Source organism: Symphalangus syndactylus, chromosome 10 (assembly GCF_028878055.3).
Source record: "Symphalangus syndactylus isolate Jambi chromosome 10, NHGRI_mSymSyn1-v2.1_pri, whole genome shotgun sequence".
In the NCBI taxonomy this organism is placed as follows: domain Eukaryota; kingdom Metazoa; phylum Chordata; class Mammalia; order Primates; family Hylobatidae; genus Symphalangus; species Symphalangus syndactylus.
This window is the reverse complement of record NC_072432.2, coordinates 43,930,349-43,951,781: the sequence shown is the minus strand read 5'-3', so window position 1 is coordinate 43,951,781 and position 21,433 is coordinate 43,930,349. Positions and strand designations below refer to the sequence as shown.

The 21,433-nt window shown below is 35.6% G+C and overlaps 1 protein-coding gene across 4 annotated transcripts in view; it reads left to right on the top strand.

Moving 5' to 3' along the window:
• The window catches only part of SMARCAD1 (SWI/SNF-related, matrix-associated actin-dependent regulator of chromatin, subfamily a, containing DEAD/H box 1), an 85,269-nt gene extending 65,158 nt beyond the window's left edge, over positions 1-20,111 (top strand). For all 4 annotated transcript variants that reach the window (XM_055296988.2, XM_063611160.1, XM_055296989.2 and 1 more), the window contains exons 12-24: positions 2,510-2,609; positions 3,617-3,676; positions 3,774-3,849; positions 5,241-5,376; positions 5,932-6,069; positions 7,367-7,462; positions 7,560-7,677; positions 7,873-7,994; positions 9,544-9,732; positions 10,426-10,544; positions 11,756-11,938; positions 13,779-13,888; positions 18,290-20,111. In XM_055296988.2, coding sequence (XP_055152963.1) covers positions 2,510-2,609; positions 3,617-3,676; positions 3,774-3,849; positions 5,241-5,376; positions 5,932-6,069; positions 7,367-7,462; positions 7,560-7,677; positions 7,873-7,994; positions 9,544-9,732; positions 10,426-10,544; positions 11,756-11,938; positions 13,779-13,888; positions 18,290-18,351 — 1,509 coding nt within the window. In that variant the 3' untranslated portion in view covers positions 18,352-20,111. The remainder of the gene's footprint in view (positions 1-2,509; positions 2,610-3,616; positions 3,677-3,773; positions 3,850-5,240; positions 5,377-5,931; positions 6,070-7,366; positions 7,463-7,559; positions 7,678-7,872; positions 7,995-9,543; positions 9,733-10,425; positions 10,545-11,755; positions 11,939-13,778; positions 13,889-18,289) is intronic.
• Positions 20,112-21,433: the final 1,322 nt, after the last annotated feature.

Sequence of the window (21,433 nt, the reverse complement as noted above, 5' to 3'; positions counted from 1 at the left end):
TAGATACTACCTTCTGCAGATGTTGTGTATGTACATGTGTACGTACATACATATATGTAATATATGTGCTTTTTCTACAGCTGCCATTAAAATTATAACTTAGATCCCTGTCCTTGTCAATGAATAAATCCACATATATATCAGCAACATCATTTCAGCTATTTTATTTTTATTAGAGGTCTCTCTGGGTCTCTGTTCTTTCTCAAATCACGTTTCCTTAAAGCTAAGCTCACGAAGTTTGTTATAGCCAGTAGTCCAGGTGTTGTCATGTGGAAACTTGACCGTTAATCTAACATCTCTATTCCTCCAGCTATACTTTTTTGAAGTATATATTTAAAATGAGTCATGTTCAGCAAAGAAAATGTTACACTGTGTGTTGGATTCCTAAAATAAAAGTTAACACAGATAATGATATTTGTTCCCTAATTAGCCTCTAGGAAAGTAATCTTTAGCATTGTAAGATATTTTCCCATATATATTTCATACTGTCATTAAAACAAAGATACTGTTTATCTAATAGAAAAGTGAGTAATATACACAGGATTTCAAAATACTTACAGAAATTACAGAATATATATCATTTCATTTGTGTGACTGCACTTGGAAATCAGACCTGGGTTTGGGGTCCCCAGCTTTGCCTTTCAGGAGCTATCTGATCCTTGCCAGTTGACCTAATCTCTCAAAACTAATAATAAAATGCAGATAGTCTTTATATCATAAGATTGCATTTGCTATTAAAAGAGGTATATATTATGTGAAACTATTTTTGTAACCTGTAAAGCACAACACAATATTTATAAGTTGATGGCTTAGTCAGTTAGCATTGTCATAACAAAATACCACAGACTAAGTGGCTTAAACAACAGAAATTTGTTCTTCACAATTCTGGAGATGGACAGTCCAAGATCAGTGTATCGGTAGCTTGGGTTTCTCCTGAGTTCTCTTTGACTTGAAGACAGCCACTTTCTTACTCTATCCTTATGTGGCCTTTTCTGTGTATGTACACATGCCTGATATTTCTTCTTACAAGGACAGTCATATTGGGTTCAGGCCCCACGCTTATGAACTCATTTAGCCTTAATTTCCTCCTGAAAAGCCCTGCCTCTAAATACGATGGCATTGGGGGTTATGACTTCAACGTATGTGTTGTCAGTGGGAAGGAGGTGGACACAATTCAGTCCACAACAGTTGGTAGCATTCCGTTCCCCTGAGGAGCTGTATCTCCTAAGTAACTTTTTAAAACCAGTATTTTAATGATGTCTCATTTAGTTGCAGTAAAATGTACAAATATACAGCTTAGTGACTTTTTACATAGATGTATACCCATGTGACTACTACCCAGAGCAGCTTTTCCATCATCCCAGAAAGTTTTTCATGCTTTTTTCCAGTTGCTGCTACCATTATTCTTATACCTATCGCCGTGGATTTTTTCTGGTTATGCGATATATGCAGTATACTCTATACTATCTGTTTTTGGTTCATTTGGTGCAACATAATGTTACTGAGATCCATCTGTGTTCTTACATGTATCAGTAGTTTTTTTGGTTTTGTTTTTGTTTTTTTGTTTTTTTAAATTGCCATGTGGTATGGTAGTCCATGGCATAAATACAGTGCAATTTGTTGATCATCTTCTGTTGGATATGAATATTTAGGTTATTTCTTTTCTTTTCTTTTTTCTTTCTTTCCTTTTTCTTTTTAAGCAGGTGCTTGCTCTGTCACCCAGGCTGGAGTGCAGTGGCGCACTCTCAGCTCACTGCGGCCTCGACCTCTTGAGCTTAGGCAATCCACGCACCTCAGCCCTCCCGAGTATCTGGGATCACAGACATGCGCCACCACACCCGGCTAATTTTGTAATTTTTTGTAGAGATGGAGTTTTCCCATGTTGCCCAGGCTTGTCTCAAACTTCTGGGCTCAAGTGATCCATCCACCTCAGCATCCCCAAGTTCTGGGATTACACGCATGCACCACGGCACCTAACCTATTTAGGTTATTTCCAGTGTTTGGCTATTAAGATAAAACTATGAACATTCTTACCCAAGTCCTTTTGCCGACATAAGCACTCATATCTCATGATTATATTCTTAAGGGTAGAATTGCTGGGATAGATTAGGCATATGTTTCCTCCATTTAGTCATGGGTCATTGCCCTCAAACCATTCAGTGGATATTAAACCATTCAGTGGATATTAAACATTCACTGTGTATAAGCAATAACCAAAATTATATCCTTTCCATGCAATGCAAAAAGTCTTCCATATTAATGCGTATTGTATATGAACTAGCAATGAAGATCTATCCACTGCTCAGTAAAGTAAGTTATAGCATCATTTGGAGATTATAATCAATTCTGTCATTTGAGAACTAAGAACATAGTAGAAATTCCTTTAGAGTTGCATTATGGGAAATCAAAAGTGAATACAGCACAGAATTATTGCTTTTTCTTTTGTATTTTTATGTATTTATTTTTTGTTTGTTTTAAAATGTTATATATTGTCTTTTAAACTTTTTAGGGCCTAGGAAAAACTATTCAAGCCATTGCATTTCTGGCATACCTCTATCAGGAGGGTAATAATGGTCCTCATTTGATCGTTGTTCCAGCTTCAACTATAGGTTTGTAATACTGGAGACAATTGTATTTAACTTTATCATGTTTTATATAGGTAGAAGAGAGTGTGTGTAAGGGTGTGTGTCGGAGGGGTGTTGTAGTTTCTTAGTTTGTAGAGATGAATATTTTATGGTCTCCTTATACTTTTCTCCTTTGTTTATATATGTGTGTTTGATTATATTGGCAGTCTTTTAAAAAGAACTCAAATGTAAGTCAGTTTTAAAAGTATAGACCAAGGACGATTTATATTGGTTTCATAATACTTTTAAAAGTGACTAAGAGAAAATGAGTACTTTTAAATGTAAAATTAAACAGATATGTAATTAATTCCTACACATGTAACTGTTCCATTCTTTCTCAGTTTGTTGGATTCAGAAGTTAGAATAAGAGAATATTTGTATATGTGAATGTAACAAAGAAAACCCCCTTCTCTTTAAATTGGAGGTTAATAATCAACTGTAAATATAATATTTGGTCGTCTGCCCTTCATTTTGATGCCTCACAAAACCTCAAGATTATTTTACATAGGTTTCCTAAGGAGTAGTATTGTAAAGGGTCTGTGATAAAAACAATCACCATGGTATTTATATTTTAATTTTTAATTTTTTTTTTTTTTTTTTGAGACAGTCTCGCTGTGTCACCCAGGCTGGAGTGTGGTGGCTCAATCTTGGCTCACCGCAACCTCTGCATCCCAGGTTCTCGTGCCTCAGCCTCCCGAGTAGCTGGGATTACAGGCGCCCGCCACCATGCCTGGCTAATTTTTGTATTTTTAGTGGAGATGGGGTTTCACCATGTTGGCCAGGCTGGTATCAAACTCCTGACCTCAGGTGATCCACCTGCCTCAGCTTCCCAAAGTGTTGGGATTACAGGCATGAGCCACCTTGCTGGGCCAGTATTTACATTTTATAAAAGACGAATTTCTAAGTAGCACTTGTCAAAGTTTAGTGTTCATTTAACCGTGTGAACATACCCTATTGTAGCCGATGCAAATAATGTCTCTTCTGTTCCGTAGATAACTGGTTAAGGGAAGTTAATTTATGGTGCCCTACTTTGAAGGTGCTCTGTTACTATGGTAAGAATATGTCATTCTGCTTTTAACTTTGGAAATTAAAAATAAAGTACAGCACACTAAATACAGTCAAAATGTGTTTATTGTTTTTAAATTCTAGGTTCTCAAGAAGAACGTAAACAAATTAGATTTAACATTCATAGTAGATATGAAGATTACAATGTAATTGTGACCACGTAAGTATTGAGAAATTTGGGGAGGATGGATATTTATGCAGCCCCCAAATTTAGAAAAGAAATTGTAGTAGTACTATGTAGGAAAGTTTATGCTGTTAACTGTGATACGAAAGTAATGGAATGACTAATGTTGAGGATTCAGGCATTTTTTAGTTTGGTGTGTAACACCCATATAGGAGGTTTTTGTTAGTGCATCACCTCATTAATGGTGACTATAAAAAGGTTTTGCCTACTTACTGAAAAAAGTCCTCTCGTAATAGTAATTTCTCAGTTAAGCTTAAAGTAAAATTTGAGATATCCCACCAAAATTATTTATATTTTTAACTTACAAATAAGTATCAATAATAAATACAATGAAATTTTATTTTCTCAATGAAAAATTTGAGCTAGGGCAGAAATAAAAATGAAAAATAATACTAATAATACTACTTGGTAGTAATCGATGTAAATATCTTGCACAGAACTTAATGCTCTTGTGTTACATTTATTATTGATTTATTTAAAGTTCTATTTTAACTGTAGTTATTATTTCTCACTACTGGCTTCTTGTGTAGGAGTCTGTCCTTTAAAAATTCGTGCAGAATTTTGTTTTTTCTTAATAAAACAGGCTCCATATGCAGTCTCAAGCTGCTAGCTATTAACTATTATTTCTTGGATCTACTCTGCTAGTTTAGTAAAATATTATGTTTTAAAGAGAAACATGTTTTAGCTTCATGTTCTTTTTTGTGCTTATTAAAATATAACGTTTCATGGAGCAGATTACTTATAAATTATACCCAAACTGACCTCCTCCCGGGTATGTAGAAGTTGTCCGATTATAACATTAACATTTTCTTTTTTGTTTTTTGGTTTGTTTTTTTTTTTTTTGAGAGGGAGTCTCACTCTGTCCCCCAGGCTGGAGTGCAGTGGCACGATTGTCAGCTCACTGCAACCTCTGCCTCCCAGCTTCACACCATTCTCCTGCCTCAGCCCCCCGAATAGCTGGGACTACAGGTGCCCACCACCACGCCCAGCTAATTTTTTATATTTTCAGTAGAGACGGGGTTTCACCGTGTTAGCCAGGATGGTCTCGATCTCCTGACCTCGTGATCCGCCCGCCTCGGCCTCCAAAAGTGCTGGGATTACAGGTGTGAGCCACCACGCCCGGCCTTTTAATATTTTCTTTCAATTACGTATTGCAGCTTTCATAACTTGGTTACAATGTACATCAATAATTATTAAATACAAATACGTCAGTGTTTATTTGAGTATCACTCGTGTCTAGTGCTGTGCTTTAAGTATTGGCTATTAGAAATGTGTAAATAAAATATGATTTTATAAGACATTAAATTTCACTGGACTCCAAGCGCTTAAAGGTATAACCTTAGAGATGTTTTTTCTTTTGGTGACAGATATAACTGTGCGATCAGCAGTTCTGATGACCGTAGTCTGTTTCGACGGCTGAAACTTAATTACGCAATTTTTGATGAGGGCCATATGCTGAAGAATATGGGCTCCATTCGCTACCAGCATCTTATGACAATTAATGTAAGAGAATGCTTGTAAAGTTTTCCAAATTACCGTAAAATTTAGATTACATAATTTAATATATGTAGTATTCTTTATTAGCAGAATCTGTATTATGTAATTTAATTTATGTAGTATTCTGTGTTAGCAAGTTTTTTCTGTAAAAGGGAAGATAGTAAATATTTCACACTTTATGGACTAAATGGCCTCTGTCATATATTCTTTGATTTTGTTTTTTAACAACCCTTTAAAAAAATTATTAAGTCATAAGCCATAATTTACCTGTTCGTTCTATATGTTAAACTATTTATAAATAATCTTTCATTGCCTCATAAAGGTGATATGAGGACACAAGTTACCTACTTATAAAATAAGACCAATGGTTTTCGTATTAATTGCTGTTGATAATAGCAGACATCAGTTATTTAAATTACTATATCATTTATCACAGAATGTTAAATTATTAATAATGGTTTTAATTTATCTCTCCTCCCTTCACCTTTCACTGGGGAGGATAGACATGAAAGGAGTGGCTCTTTAAGAAAAAGCTAATACAAATTTTACCTTCATTCACAGGCAAATAACCGTTTGCTGCTCACAGGCACACCTGTACAGAATAATCTGTTAGAACTCATGTCGCTGTTGAATTTTGTTATGCCACACATGTTTAGTAGTAGCACCAGTGAAATACGAAGAATGTTTTCCTCTAAGACAGTAAGCATAAATGCATATTTTCTCCCAAATATGTTATTTGTGTTTTATCTGGGCCAGTCTTCTGTTAGGTCTCTTTTGTTGTTTTCATAGTGCATATGCTCTATGAAGTAACTTTAAGTAGGTGATAACTCTATATTTGGATTGGTTTGGAAACCAGCCAAAATATAATGGGGAAAAAAATAGCGATTTCCCTAATCGATGGCCAGAAGTCTAATTTTCTGAAAGATGACAATTTTAAATTGATGAAAAGCTCAGATATATAGTATATGCGGAAAGTTTGATCATTACATCATCTGTATCAGAATTGGCTACGTAAATTAGTAACATTTCTTTATGGGTAAACTATAAAACTAGACAAAGCTAGAATATCCAGAAAATGCCTATGCTGAGAAATATATTTTGAAATGAAAGTTCATAAAACCAAAGTCACAACTAAAAGCGACAGTAAGGAAATCCTCTTCACAAGAAAAGTTTCGTTACTTCTTTGTCGTTTAGGAAAAGTAAGGTATAGTCTTCAGGAACTCCCAGATTTTTCAATACCACAGTGTTTACACTGATTCTTGGCTCTCTTCCACATCACTAATCTTTTGCAAGAATTTTCTGTGATATTTGTCCACTGCAAATTAACTGCCTTTTAAACATTTACTAATTTGAATTTCCTCCCACTTAATGTACAGTGTTTTAAACGGCCTAGCAGATTTTATGAACCACTTTCTATCTTTAGTTTGTAATATATGGGGGACTCCTTCACATCCTAGAATAAAATTCTACTTCTTAATTCTCCAGAATCACCAGTTTTTACTAAGTACTATTCCCCATTTTTAGACCAAGTGATTTGCATCAGCCTGCACTAGCTTCCTTTTGGGGCCATTTTCCACAAAGAAATAAAGGGTTTTCTACCCCCCACGCTCCTCCTTACCCACACTGAGGCACATTATTAAATGAGAGTTATCTGGGTAATCGATTCATGACTCATCAGTTGATGACTTCTGAACACCCATCTAGTACAGTTCAGATTGATTACTTCAGTAGAGAACATGATTACGTATCACGAAACTTCAAAATACATATGGAGCTTCAAGAAGTACATGGCAGCCCAGAATTCAGATGTGAAGTGCCATCTAGAATGAATCAAGTTTCTACAGAAAATAACTCAGACTCTAGTGAGGGAGATTTTTATGTTGTGTAATAATACTGTTATTGCATAAATAACAATAATACTGTTATTTATGTTGTGTAATAATATTATTAATTTAAATGAATAATTCCTAAAAGTATATGTTTTTATTTTGCTCAGAAATCAGCAGATGAGCAAAGTATATATGAAAAGGAGAGAATAGCACATGCAAAACAAATTATAAAGCCATTTATTCTCAGAAGAGTAAAAGAAGAGGTAATGCTTATCTACATGTTTTTTATTTTTATTGTTTTTAAAACTTATGTTTTTCTCTTTACTGGAATGATTGTTTAAACTGTTTTTTCTGTCTCAGGTTCTCAAGCAGTTACCCCCAAAGAAAGATCAAATTGAGTTATGTGCAATGTCAGAGAAGCAGGAGCAACTCTATTTGGGTCTTTTCAACAGATTGAAAAAATCTATCAATAACTTGGGTATAATCTGATTTTCACTCTTTTATGTGAAAAAGAATCTTGTACTGGGGCTGCATTTTGCTTAGTCATATAATGGGATTTGTGCATTTTTAAAAATTATCTGGAATTTGAGGAAATAATTTAAAAACTTAGTTGATATGTTTCAACAGTTATCCACTTGGTTTTATTTTTTACTGTGTTCTCTTTGGGTCACAGAGAAAAACACAGAAATGTGTAATGTCATGATGCAGTTGAGGAAAATGGCCAATCATCCTTTATTACATCGCCAATATTACACAGCTGAAAAACTCAAGGAAATGTCTCAGCTTATGCTAAAGGTAAGGATTTCATATTATGTTAACACTAAGCTTTAATAAGAGGTTAAGTTGTTAGGCTATAAGATTGGTGAACTCAATGGGCATACTAAAGCTTTAACTACATATTTAAGAAAAACTTTTTTTTTTTTCAGACCAAGTCTGGCTCTGTTGCCAAGGCAGGCAGTCTTGGCTCACTGCAACTTCTGCCTCCTGGGCTTAAGCCATCCTCCTGCCTTGGCCTGCTGAATAGCTGGGACTACAGGTACGCACCACCATGCCCAGCTAATTTTTTTGTACGGATGGGGTTTTGCCATGTTGCCCAGGCTGGTCTTGAACTCCTGAGCTCGAGCGATTCGCCCTCCTTGGCCTCCCAAAGTGCTGGAATTATAGGCATCAGTCACTGCGCTGAAACATGAAAAACACATTTTAGACTAAGTTCAAAATGATTTGGGGGACATAAGAACAAAGAAGGACTGATAACCTACATCGTAGGTCAGCAAACTATGGCCTCACGGCAGTGACTATTTTTATAAATAACGTTTTACTCTAACACAGTCATGCCTGTTTTTGTTGTCTGGGACTGCTCTCTCACTACAGGGGCACAGTTGAGTACTTGCTGTACAGGTCATTTTGCCTACAAAGCCTAAAATATGATCTGGCCCTTTACAGGAACAGTTTGCTAACTCCTAGTCTAGACTTCCAAAATGCACTTCTTTTTCATTTTATTTCTTTATAATTTTAGCAATTACTCTTTATTTTTGCCTCTTTCTCCTTTAACATTTTATCCTTATTTATCCTTACTGATCTTTGTGTTGAAAGCAACCCATTTTCTTCCTTTTCTTTTCTTTTTTTTTTGAGATAGACTTTTGCTCTTGTCGCCCAGGCTGGAGTGCGACGGCATGATCTCTGCTTACTGCACCCTCCGCCACCCAGGTTCAAGTGATTGTCCTGCCTCAGCCTCCTGAGTAGCTGGGATTGCAGGCGCCCACCAATACGCCCAGCTAATTTTTGTATTTTTAGCAGAGATGGGGTTTCACCATGTTGTCCAGGCTGGTCTCAAACTCCTGACCTCAGGTGGTTTACCCACCTCAGCTTCCCAAAGTGCTGGGATTATAGGCGTGAGCCACCGCGCCTGGCCAACCCATTTCTTTTTAAATTTTTTTTTTATTATTTTAAACTTATGGAGAATTTCAAACATTTATAAAAGTGGAATTGCATAATGAAACTGTCTGCCCATATGTTACTTCACCCCTTCGAAAGTTACCATTTGATAATGACACCACTCTTGTTTCATCTATACCCCAGACTTCTCCCCAGGGTTATTTTGAACCAAATTCTAGATGTTATTTCATCTGTAAATATTTTAGTATGTTATCTCTCAAACAGTAAGGACTTCCCCCCCTTTATTATACCTAAAAGATTAATATTAATTTTCCTTGATAAGTCTGTTACACTAAAAGGTTCTGTGATTTAGGTATTTTATCAGGTGTAAACAATTTTATTAAACTTTTCTGATCATATTATAAATTATTTTTATTTTGAAGTATACTGTGTTTTGTTTTGTTTTAAGGAACCTACACATTGTGAGGCTAACCCTGACCTGATCTTTGAAGATATGGAAGTTATGACAGACTTTGAACTACATGTACTTTGTAAACAGTACCGACACATTAATAACTTTCAGTTAGACATGGACTTGATTTTAGATTCTGGAAAATTTCGAGTTTTAGGATGCATCTTGTCTGAATTGAAACAGAAGGTATTAAAGAAGAATGGCGTTTCTTTTGTATTTTCTCAATTACTTAAACCTCTTAAAGCAATTCTGGCACACTGACTTGCTTGAATTAGCCTGTCTGTTCTGCATTCTTCTAGAACTTAGTGTTTTGAACATTTTCTTGACGTATTTTCTTGATTACCTCCTTTCCTCTGTTGAACCTCAGACAAAAACAATAGAAAGTTAGTAGACTGTATCTGTATTGATGTTTTAAAAAAATCTTGATTGTCATTATTTCATAGGTGACAATCTGTATGTGTGCTTCAAAATTAGTTTTTAAAGACACTATTTGTTAAATAGTTATTTAAGTAATACTGCCATTTATGTGCGAAATAGACTAAATTTGTAAAATCACAGTCCAGATGGTACATACATAAGCTGTTGTCCACATTTTCCGACGCTTTTCTTATGAAAAGGAAGTAATTTAACTGTTCTTAAAATCAAAACTGAGAGCTAGCATGTGGCCCTAAAGTTAAGGCAGTTTATTCACATATAGGCTACAATAAGATATATATCTTAGGTACTACTGATTTGTATTAAAGAAGCAGTTGATCATAGAGAATTTTCTGCAAATTTATCAACATGATATAAGTAACACTTCTAACTGTTTAAACCTATCAAGGCTTTGAGTAGTAAAACGATTTTTTCTATTTCTAATTCATGTATGTATTTTCACAGGGTGATAGAGTTGTGTTATTTAGCCAATTTACCATGATGCTGGATATCTTAGAGGTTCTATTAAAACATCATCAGCATAGGTACCTCAGATTAGATGGAAAGACTCAGATTTCTGAAAGGTTGGTATACTTCATGTTAGTTACAAAAAAACTCATTTATTATTGTTAGAATTTTAATTGTCTAACAATTAAACAATTGATAGAATTTTGTTGTTTTTATGTTTGATTACTTCAAATCATTACCTTAAAATAAGAGTAATTTCAGTGGTCAGGCATGGTGGCTCACACCTGTAATCCCAACACTTCGGGAGGCTGATGCAGGTGGATTGCTTGGGCTCAGGAGTTCAAGACTACCCTGGACAACATGACAAAACCCTGTCTCTACTAAAAACATCAATGGCAACAACAACAAGAAAAATAGCCAGGTGTGGTGGTACACGCCTATGGTCCCAACTAGGGAGGCTGAGGTGGGAGGATTGTTTGAGCCCCAGGGGGCGGAGGTTGCAGTGAGCCAAGATCACACCACTGCACTGCAGCCTGGGTGACAGAGCGGGACCCTGTCTCAAAAAATAAATAATTTTCTTTTAAATTTTCTTTCTGAATTACATACAAATATATTTTGAAACAGCTATTAGAATTGTATTTTTTTATGGTTTTCACCTTTAAATTTTTTTCAAAGTCTAAAATACCTTATCTTTCATCAAGATTGTTTTAAAATCTTTCATATTTTAAGGGTAATTAAAGTTTTTTTAATTCCCAAAGGTTGTAAAGATTGACCTTAGTAAAGAGGGGATTGTCTTAATAAGGAATTGTGTAGTGTGTTTAAATTGCATTATATATTTTGATTTATTTTTTTTCTGTTGGCCAGAGTGGTTCTTTTTTCCCCCCGCATTAGACTGAAGGTAAAAATAATTTTTTTTTTTTAAAGAAGAGAATCCACTTATACAATTTGATCATGAGGTCCTTGATTCATTAGAAATGTTGTCTGCCAGTAGGAGCTGATACACTTCTGAGAAGGTTAAAGATTGAAAAGCCATACACAGAATTTAGCTAAGCCACAAGTTTAAAAAGGACAAAATAGTCATTTAGGAATTAATTGAATCTGAATGGTTGAATTGAAGTAAGAGTTGGTAGGGGTAGCAATATTGTAGAAAAGAAGCTGGGGAATTGAGGAGGCTCTTCAGTGATATAGCCAGAGGAGAGGTAACTGCAATACTAAGAGATGTACATACATCTTCAGGTTTCTTTTTCATGTGATAATGATTGTTTTCCATTTTAATTATATTATACAACTTTTTAGTGAGATTTAACCTCATTTGTTTATCTTACAGGATTCATCTAATTGATGAGTTTAATACCGATATGGATATCTTTGTGTTTCTGCTATCAACAAAAGCTGGTGGATTAGGAATAAATCTGACTTCAGCAAATGTTGTTATACTTCACGATATTGACTGTAATCCTTATAATGACAAACAAGCAGAAGATAGATGCCATAGAGTAGGCCAGACTAAGTAAGTGTTTTTAGTTGAAATGTATTTTTAATTCAGTGCCACTTGAATTTGTGTAGACCATTAGAATATAGTGTTGGCATGGACACAGGAAGGGGAACATCACACTCCGGGGACTGTTGTGGGGTGGGGGGAGGGGGGAGGGACAGCATTAGGAGATATACCTAATGCTAAATGACGAGTTAATGGGTGCAGCACACCAACATGGCACATGGATACATATGTAACAAACCTGCACATTGTGCACATGTACCCTAAAACTTAAAAGTATAATAATACTAATTAAAAAAGAATATAGTGTTGGATGTCCTGCCTTAGTTTTTATTTTTTCAGCAAAGCATGGCTACTGATGTATTTTATACCAGCAGTGTTGAACATCAACTGCACTATGTAACCCTTCCATTTTCTAGTAGTTATCCATCCACATTCCAAATAGTTCTGCAGTTCATGAAGTATTAACAATTGACGGCCGGGTGCGGTGGCTCACGCCTGTAATCCCAGCACTTTGGGAGGCTGAGGCAGGCGGATCACAAGGTCAGGAGATCGAGACCATCCTGGTTAACATGGTGAAACCCCCGTCTCTAGTAAAAATACAAAAATTAGCCGGGCATGGTAGCGGGTGCCTGTAGTCCCATCTACTAGGGAGGCTGAGGCAGGAGAATGGCGTGAACCTGGGAGGCGGAGCTTGCAGTGAGCTGAGATCGCCACCACTGCACTCCAGCCTGGGTAACAGAGCAAGACTCCATCTCAAAACAAACAAAAAAATTGTCTACCCCTTTGAAAAAGATGAGTAATTTAAAAAACTTGCTTGTTAGATCACTTAAGACCCAGACAAACTTGGTAATATACAAACTTGCTGGGCTGTCCTGTTACCCTTTAGGAAGTAAATTGAGTTGTAAATTATTTTAGATGAATGGTACATTTTGACATTGGTCACAGCACTGTAAAGAGGTGAAGATAGCCAGGCGCGGTGGCTCATGCCTGTAATCCTAGCACTTTGGGAGGCCGAGGCGGGTGGATCATGAAGTCAGGAGATCGAGGCCATCCTGGCTAACACGGTGAAACCCCGTCTCTACTAAAAATACAGAAAAAAAAATTAGCCAGGCGTGGTGGCAGGTGCCTGTAGTCCCAGCTACTCGGGAAGCTGAGGCAGGAGAATGACGTGAAGCCGAGAGGCGGAGCTTGCAGTGAGCCGAGATTGCACCACTGCACTCCAGCCTGGGCGACCGAGCAAGACTCTGTCTCAAAAAAAAAAAAAAAAAAAAAGAAAAAAAGTAATTTCCATCTGAACACAGAACTGTTTGTTGTAATGTAATTGTAATGTAATGTTTTGTTTTGTTTTTGAGACAGAGCCTCACTCTGGCTGGAGTGCAGTGGCACCATCTCTGCTCACTGCAACCTCCACCTCCCAGGTTCAAGCAATTCCCATGCCTTAGCCTCCCAACCGCTAGGATTACAGGTGTGTACCACCACACCCAGCTAATTTTTGTATTTTTTTTTTTTTAAGGGAAGATGGGGTTTTGCCGTGTTGGCCAGGCCGATCCCGAACTGCTGGCCTCAAGTAATCCACCTGCCTCAGCCTCCCAAAGTGCTGGGATTAGAGGCATGAGCCACTAATTAATTTACTTTAAATACAAATATCTTTCTCTTTTCTTCCATCTTTAGGAGCGTCTAAAAGTTAAAATAGTCAGAAAATGTCAGTCTCAAGTGGCCCAAATAAAAGAATTTAAGGATATGTTTGTCGTAATTTTCAAAGTATTATTTTTGAACTCTTAAATATAGTTTACATATATCCAAATAATTATATTTAGTAACCAATGGACATATTTTGTATTTTTTTTAGAGAAGTACTAGTTATAAAACTAATAAGCCAAGGGACGATTGAAGAATCCATGCTAAAAATTAACCAACAGAAATTGAAACTAGAACAGGATATGACTACAGTAGATGAAGGTGAGTTGTTTGTAAGAAGAAACTTCAATATTTTATCTATATGACCATGCATCTAATTAGTCAGTGCAAGAGGATGACAAAGGTGGCTAAAGTCCTTAACTAGCTTACAGTTTAGGGATGATGTGTGATGTGGGAGAAGGTAAGCATGTTTATTTCAAAAGTACTAAAATAATTTTTTTGAAGTTTCTTAAGTTCAAAATTTTTATTTTTGTATATGTTTTTGAAAAGAATATGTTCAAAACTCAGAAATGAAAGAACAGACGCCTCCTAGTCACCACATCTCCCAACTTCCCCAGTAGAGGTGGCAAGTGTTAGCCTTTTGTTTTTGTGTTTGTGTGACCAGCTATTTTATGTGTATAAAAATAAACACTCATTCTTTCTTTTATGGGAGAAAGGGTGCATGTCAACTTAAGATACACTCTTCTGCACCTTTTCTTATTTAATGTTAATTGGAAATAAGCAAGTTTTTTCATTCTAATTCCTAATATTGATAATTGTTCATTTTAATTTAGCAAATTTCTGTTCATGACAGACACTGTTATGTCTGTGTTATATTAGGCACCCTGTGCTATAAAAATCAATACACTTTAATCTGTCTACAGCGAGAGAGAAATGCGTATGATCAAATAATTACTTGTCTTTCTTGCATGGCATTTATTTCAGGGTGCTGTGGAAGCTTGGGGAGGTGGGCAGTAGAGAAAGTTTGAGTTAAAAGCAACTGAGATCTTTAAGAGTAAGGATAAGTAGGGTGATCATAGGTAAACAATTAGCAGTCATTACTAGGCTTTGTGTGCATTTGGCAACTTGCCAGTTTCAGGTTGTCCAGCACATACAGTAAAATGAATGCATAAGGCAGATTCTCTTTGGGCAATGTTTTCCTTATTGTTTTGGTAGGCAGCTTTTAGAATTTAGTAAAGCATTTAAATTCTTTTTCAGCAATACTAGCAAATATCCAGATATATGGATTTTATTCTAAGTTTCTAAATATGATAGAACCATAATAGTTGATAAAATTAACTATACGTCTTTTCTTACGGGCTAGTTCATCTCCTCAGAGGGAAATTTTTCAACCTTCTGTGAAGTGAAGAGAGAGGTGGGGAGAGGTGGTATGAGCCAATGGCCCTGAGAAGTGAAGGAGGGAGGTTTGTTCTCTTATTTAAATATTAATAGTTAATCTGCCTGTTTTCAGCAGCCTCTCTCTTCTCTTTTATGACAAGTCCAGAGTTCCTCAGACTCATGTTCTCCAAAGAGAATAAACCTTCAGTTTTATACATTTGGGGCAAATGGCTGGCTCTCTTGGGCAAGCTTTAGACATCTTACCTGTTCAAGCTGATTGTAACTTCATGTTTCCCATTTACCCCCATTTCCTGAGCTTTGAAGGTAGAAGGGTAAGGATTCTGGGTATGAACTAGCCTTGCATTTCCCACCTGCAGTCATTTAAGCTTTTACTTTATTGTGTGAAAATCAGTTTCCATTCTTTCATCGTTTTCTTTCAAAAATTGTGGACAACTCTCTCTGCTGTTGTCTTTTTCTCCTATTCTTTCTCCTTTGTCTAATTCTCTTACACTTTTTTCTCCAATCGTATTTTAATGGTATTATGGATGATGGGAACAGAGGTGATGTGTATGTTTGATCATTTTCAGTCATAATTAATGTAAATTATTTGTATTTGTATAAATTTGATCAGTCTAAACTTTTGCCTGTTATGTTCACCTACGTTGTCTGTTAAAATAGCAGTGTATTTTTAGCTGTGCTCTCAAGCCAATAGCTTTGAAATGTTTAGTTATGAAGAATCCTGCCCTCTCATTACCACTTTTTTTGGAGTCTTGCTTTGTCGCCCAGACTGGAGTGCAGAGGTGCAGTCTCCGCTCATTGCAAGCTCCGCCTCCCGGGTTCACGCTGCCGTTCTCCTGCCTCAGCCTCCCGAGTAGCTGGGACTATAGGCGTCTGCCACCATGCCCAGCTAATTGTTCGTATTTTTAGTAGAGACGGGGTTTGACCGTGTTAGCCAGGATGGTCTTGATCTCCTGACCTCGTGAGCCACCACGCCTGGCCTCTCCTTACCACTTTTCCTAGAAGTTTTCCTCTGTCTTGTTAGAGCTGTTTATATGTGTTTTTCCCAGTGTGTATTTTATTTGCTAGAATAAGGATGTAATGGTGTCTCTTATTTACTCATTTAGCTGTAATCATTTGTCTTCAGCTGTGTCCTGGGTTTCATTTAGGTAATTTTGACACTGGACTGATGACAATACATGTATGCCCTTCTTTCCATCTCTCACAGTGAGGTCCTTTTCCTCTATAAACAAAAAGTATATTTGTAATTGAGTATGTATTGCTTTTTGTTACCAATCTGTTTGCCCCTTCTTACATGAAACTATGAAAGGTAGAGACTATGATTCCTCTCAAATATGCTTATCAGATTTTTGTGTTCCTAAAGCTTGCCTTAGTGGTTATCAAAGTACCAACAGCAGGAACTGCATCTCCTAAGAAATTGGCAATTTGAAATGCAAATTCCCAAGCCCCATTCTATACCTACTTGGTCAAAAACTCTGGTGATGGCACCTAATAATATTTGGTTTAACAGGCTATCGAGCTGATTCTGATAAAGCTAAAATCAGAGAACCACTGCTTTAAAATAAAGATTATGTTTGGTTTTTTTTATTAACCTTCCCTTAATGTGATTAATTGTATTAATACATTTTTTACCTTTTTGAACTTTAAAAAAGAATACATATTACCACAATCATGACTACATACTTTTTGAATTTTTTTATTACAGAAATAGTCATACAAAAATGAAAGTAGTGGCTGGGCGTGTGGTTCATGCTTATAATGCCAGCACTTGGGGAGGCAGGCGGGAGGATCGTTTGAGCCCAGGAGTTCAAAACCAGCCTGGGCAACATAGCAAGACTCCATCTCTATTTAAAAAAAATATAGAGAGAGAGATATTTTTTTTTAGTTGTTGAAAGTATAGTATGAATGAAAAATACAGTGATTTAACAGTTGTGACATTTGCAGCATTTGTTTTTTCTACTTCTTTTTTCTCATTGATCCATAATAAAGTCAATTGTAAACATGGCAGTTTATTTTCAGTATCACAGCATATTCCTCTAAGTTGGTATAATACCACTGTAGCATCTAAGAAAACAATTTTCAGACATTATCACATATTATTCATATCCAGATTTCTCTCATTTGTCCCCTTAATGTCTTTTATAGCTTTCCTTAAAACACCAGGGTCCAAAGTTCACACACAGCATTTTATTGTATTTTATCTTTAGTATCTTTAAGTTTAAAAGAATCTCCTTATTCTTTTCCTTCTTTTCTCCCTGCATTCTTCCTAACATAGTATCAGTTTATATAGTAATTTATGAAGTGTCAATTTGGATTTTATGGGCTATTTTCAAGTCGATGGATGAGCTTGGGAGCAAGGATGTCAGTGAGCTCCCTAAGAGTTGATGCACTATTTTGTGTTCCTGTGGATATATGTGTTTTGTTTTGTTTTGTTTTTTTAACAGAGAAAAGAAGAGTGGATGAAAGTACTCATAATTTTAGATTATAGCTGAGGTGTATATTTGTGAGAGAGGGGAGGAAGAGAGAAGTGGTTAGTTTTGCTACATTTCAGCCACATCTAATTTAAAAAATTATTCATAGTTACAGATCTATCACAGATCAGCAAATATTTGAATTGCCAGCTGTGCTGTTGTCACTAACTAGTAAATTAATAAATCAACTTATCTCAAAATATTCTCAGTGCTGAATTGAATTAATCAGGGATGGCTAGATTATCTGCCACTGTGACACAAAGAGATTTAGAAAGTCTCAAATAATTCCTGTAAGTGCTTATAGATACTGGGGCCTCATTTAATTAAAATATAGGGCAAACATGGATAAACAAGGTAATTTAAAGTGGCTAATTTAATCATCAGCTGGTATGCTGTGCTCAGAATGTTGTTTATATGTATACAGTGTGGGTCTGAGTCAGTGATTATATCTTTAGATGAAAAATAAGAATATAGATTAGTTTTTGTTAGTTTAGGTTTGGGTTTGTTATCCTTGTTTTCCCTACTCCATTTCTTACATAAATGTTTTTTATTTAGCAAATGTGACAAGTTAAGTACCATGAATTAGATACGATCCAGTGTACTACCGTGTATCTTTATATAGCTTTATAAAATTGGAAAAATAACCTTAGATTGCTATGTTGGCAATATAAACATGAACATAGAGGAAATAGCCCTAATTTAAGTAGAGCTTAGGAAAGTTTTTAACAGGGATGCCACTGAAGCAAACTAGCCCTTGAAAGATGAGTAAGAATTCACCAAAGAAAAAAATAATTGAGACAATTTTTTTAAATAAAATATTTTTATAAAGCTTTTAATGCTACTTTCTGACCTACAGGTGATGAAGGGAGTATGCCAGCAGATATAGCCACATTACTAAAAACATCAATGGGCCTGTGAAATAAGAACTGTGAACTCTCAATTGATGAGGAAATATCAACTTGGTGCACTCAAGGACATTTACATTATGATGACCATGGGGTTTATGAACATTTATAACTTTTTATAATTTCCATATTACATTTCTCATAGTGTGGACAACTTTTTGCCACTAACTGAATTCTCCAAATACTCACACGTGAAATTTCAAAAAAGAAGCCACAAATATGTAGTCCTGAAGATGTCGAATAATCATTTTACAAAGCAGTTTTCTGAATGGGGATTAGTTGGTGATTGTTTGTAACAAATATGCTAATGCTTTAGAAATGTCAGTATTTTTGTAATTATTTCTACCTCCAAATATATATATATTGTCTTTCACTGGATAATGTGTGTAGATTTTTACATGTGCCTTATTTGACAATGCTTATGTCTTGTTTTTGCTTGTCTCACTTGAAGTTCTTTTTTATTATGTTAAAGAATGCAGCTGTATAGATTATATAGCTTTCATTTTATTGCTATTTGAAGCAGATGTTCACCAATGTCAGCAAGAACTCAACCTGAATTTAAAGGTGGCATTCCATATACTAACATCCCCCAGGTCCTCTCAAGTACTTCCGCTGAAACAAATTTGTTTGGCTAGGCACTAAGTTGTTTTCCAGTGAATAGTAACTAAAGAAGCCCCTACCTTGCTCCATGGATTAATTCCTTCTGTTCATTTTCCAACTGCACTAATTGTGCATATTACTCTGCCTAATCTTGTGCATGTTTTCATTGATTTCCCTCTCCTGGCTTTTGCTTCTCTTGAAACTGTTGCCCAGTCACTTCTGCTCCAATTCTCTTCCTCTCTAAATAGTAGTTTATTACTGCCACATCTCCATGCATCAGCAAAATGTTGGTGACATTTTTCTAGCCTGGCAGAACAGATTACTTAAAGCTATTTCACTTCAAAGCAGACTGAATGTGACTTCATCTAAAGGCAGCATTAGGTACTGCATGGAAATAGGTCATTAACCTGAAACTCTTATCAAAATATATTTTACCAGTTTCCAGAATTGCCAGTACAGGACCGCCTGAAGAGAGAGCCATTGTTCAATTCCAATTCAGTGTGAGTGACAAAGTGAAATTTAGAAGTGAAGTTGTCTATTTGATATTTAACTCTTTATTAAATCTTTCTTTAAATTTCTGCCTGTCAGTCTATATTGCTGTTTTTATTATACATCAGTTTCTTTGTATAACTTGTGAGTTCCATGTGTTTTGTTTTTATTATGTAAATATCATTATAAATAAACTTATTTATAAATCAAAGATTTGTTAATTTTTGGAAATCATGCTTTTCAAAGCATCCTAACTTGCTAAGATGCTAGGTAATACGACCCTCTGGATTTGGAAGGCAAATAAAACTCTTATAGTGATTATTTAGATATTAAAGACTGAGAACTCATGGCTTAACCCCAGTCTTGATGGTATATTGAACGGACTGAATATATTTTACCATTACAGGGCTAAAAGGAGTCTTCATGTGTTAATACTACCTCCTTGTACATCACCATACCCAAATCAGTTACTCAAATTGTTATGAATTTTACCTTTTAAAATCTCATAATGGATTTCTCATAAGTTTTCTGTATTAATGTATTTTCAGTGATAGGCTGTTTCTTTTTTTGTTGTTATTGTTGTTGTTGTTATATCCATACTTTTATCTCTAATGAAATGTAGTTGGGTTCTTCCTGTAATGCGCTATTATGTCTTGGGCTTAATAAAAATATTTGTGATCATAAGTTGTATTTTCACACCCTTTCTAATAGTTTCTAACCCATCCTCCTCCTACCCTTAAAAACATATAATATTGGGCACAAATGAGATTATCTTATGTGCTTAATATTGCCTGTTTGTCAGTAAATTGGAACTTACTACTTAAGATATATTCTTACTGGTTCCTTCATTGGACTGATGTCAGTAAATACTGTAACCCGTTATCACTACAGAGCAAATGAAGCGAGAGTTGGAGTAATATCTTGACCAACTGAAGCATTTTTTAAATGCAAGCCACACAAAGAAGACATGCCTTATGCATTTTTGTAACTGTTTGGGACCCCCATAGACTTTTAACTTTATGCCAGTAGATACTTATTTTGAAACATTACTGTTTTTCCTAACAGTTGGTATTATCGTGTAGTGGAGAGACGGGGGTATGAGGAGATTTGGTTTCCATTTGTGTGACCTTATGTGTGATACTTCACAGTCCATAAATTTAAGGAATTGATTGTTTTAACTCTTAACCAAAAATATATTTTTGAAATTATAAATTCAATATGCAGTTCACTTTCTGCTTGACTTCACTCTCGCTTAGCCACCCTCTCTTTGTATAGAAGCAAGGAGACATTTAATTTGGATACACAATGGGATAGTGGAATGTGTTGTCCTTCAGTGCAAAAAGATTACCTAAAGGTTATAATAATGCTAAATATTTCCTTATGAAACTTGCTGTGGTTATACTTTATACTTGAATTATGATTTGTATAAATAGGACATGCTTTTATTTTGAATTTTCATAATTTTGTATAAGCATTGGATTATCACTTTTACTTAGTTCTGTCTTCATTAAAGATTGATGTGGGAGAAATTTAGCTATGTAGAAGAGTGAAGAAAAGTTAACTACTTTCATTATCTGGAACATTATTTGCATTTCTTTTGTTAAAGGTAATATTTTTTCTTCAGATTGCTTGGATTACATGTTGGAGGATTTTGAATGAGATTCACATACAACCTATTATCATTTACTTGATAGCAACTAATAAGAAAATTTGATCCAAAGAATTAAGGTACTTAGAAAATACACTTTTATGTGTAATCCTTAATAATTTATATTTGTTGTTGTTGTTGTTGTTTTGAGACAGAGTCCCTCTGTCACGCAGGCTGGAGTGCAGTGGCGCGATCTCGGCGCACTGCAGCCTGTGCCTCCCAGTTCAAGTGATTCTACTGTCTCAGCCTCCTGAGTAGCTGGGATTACAGGTGCCTGCCACCACGCCCGGCTTATTTTTGTATTTTTAGTAGAGACGAGGTTTCACTATGTTGGCCAAGTTGGTCTCGAACTCCTGAC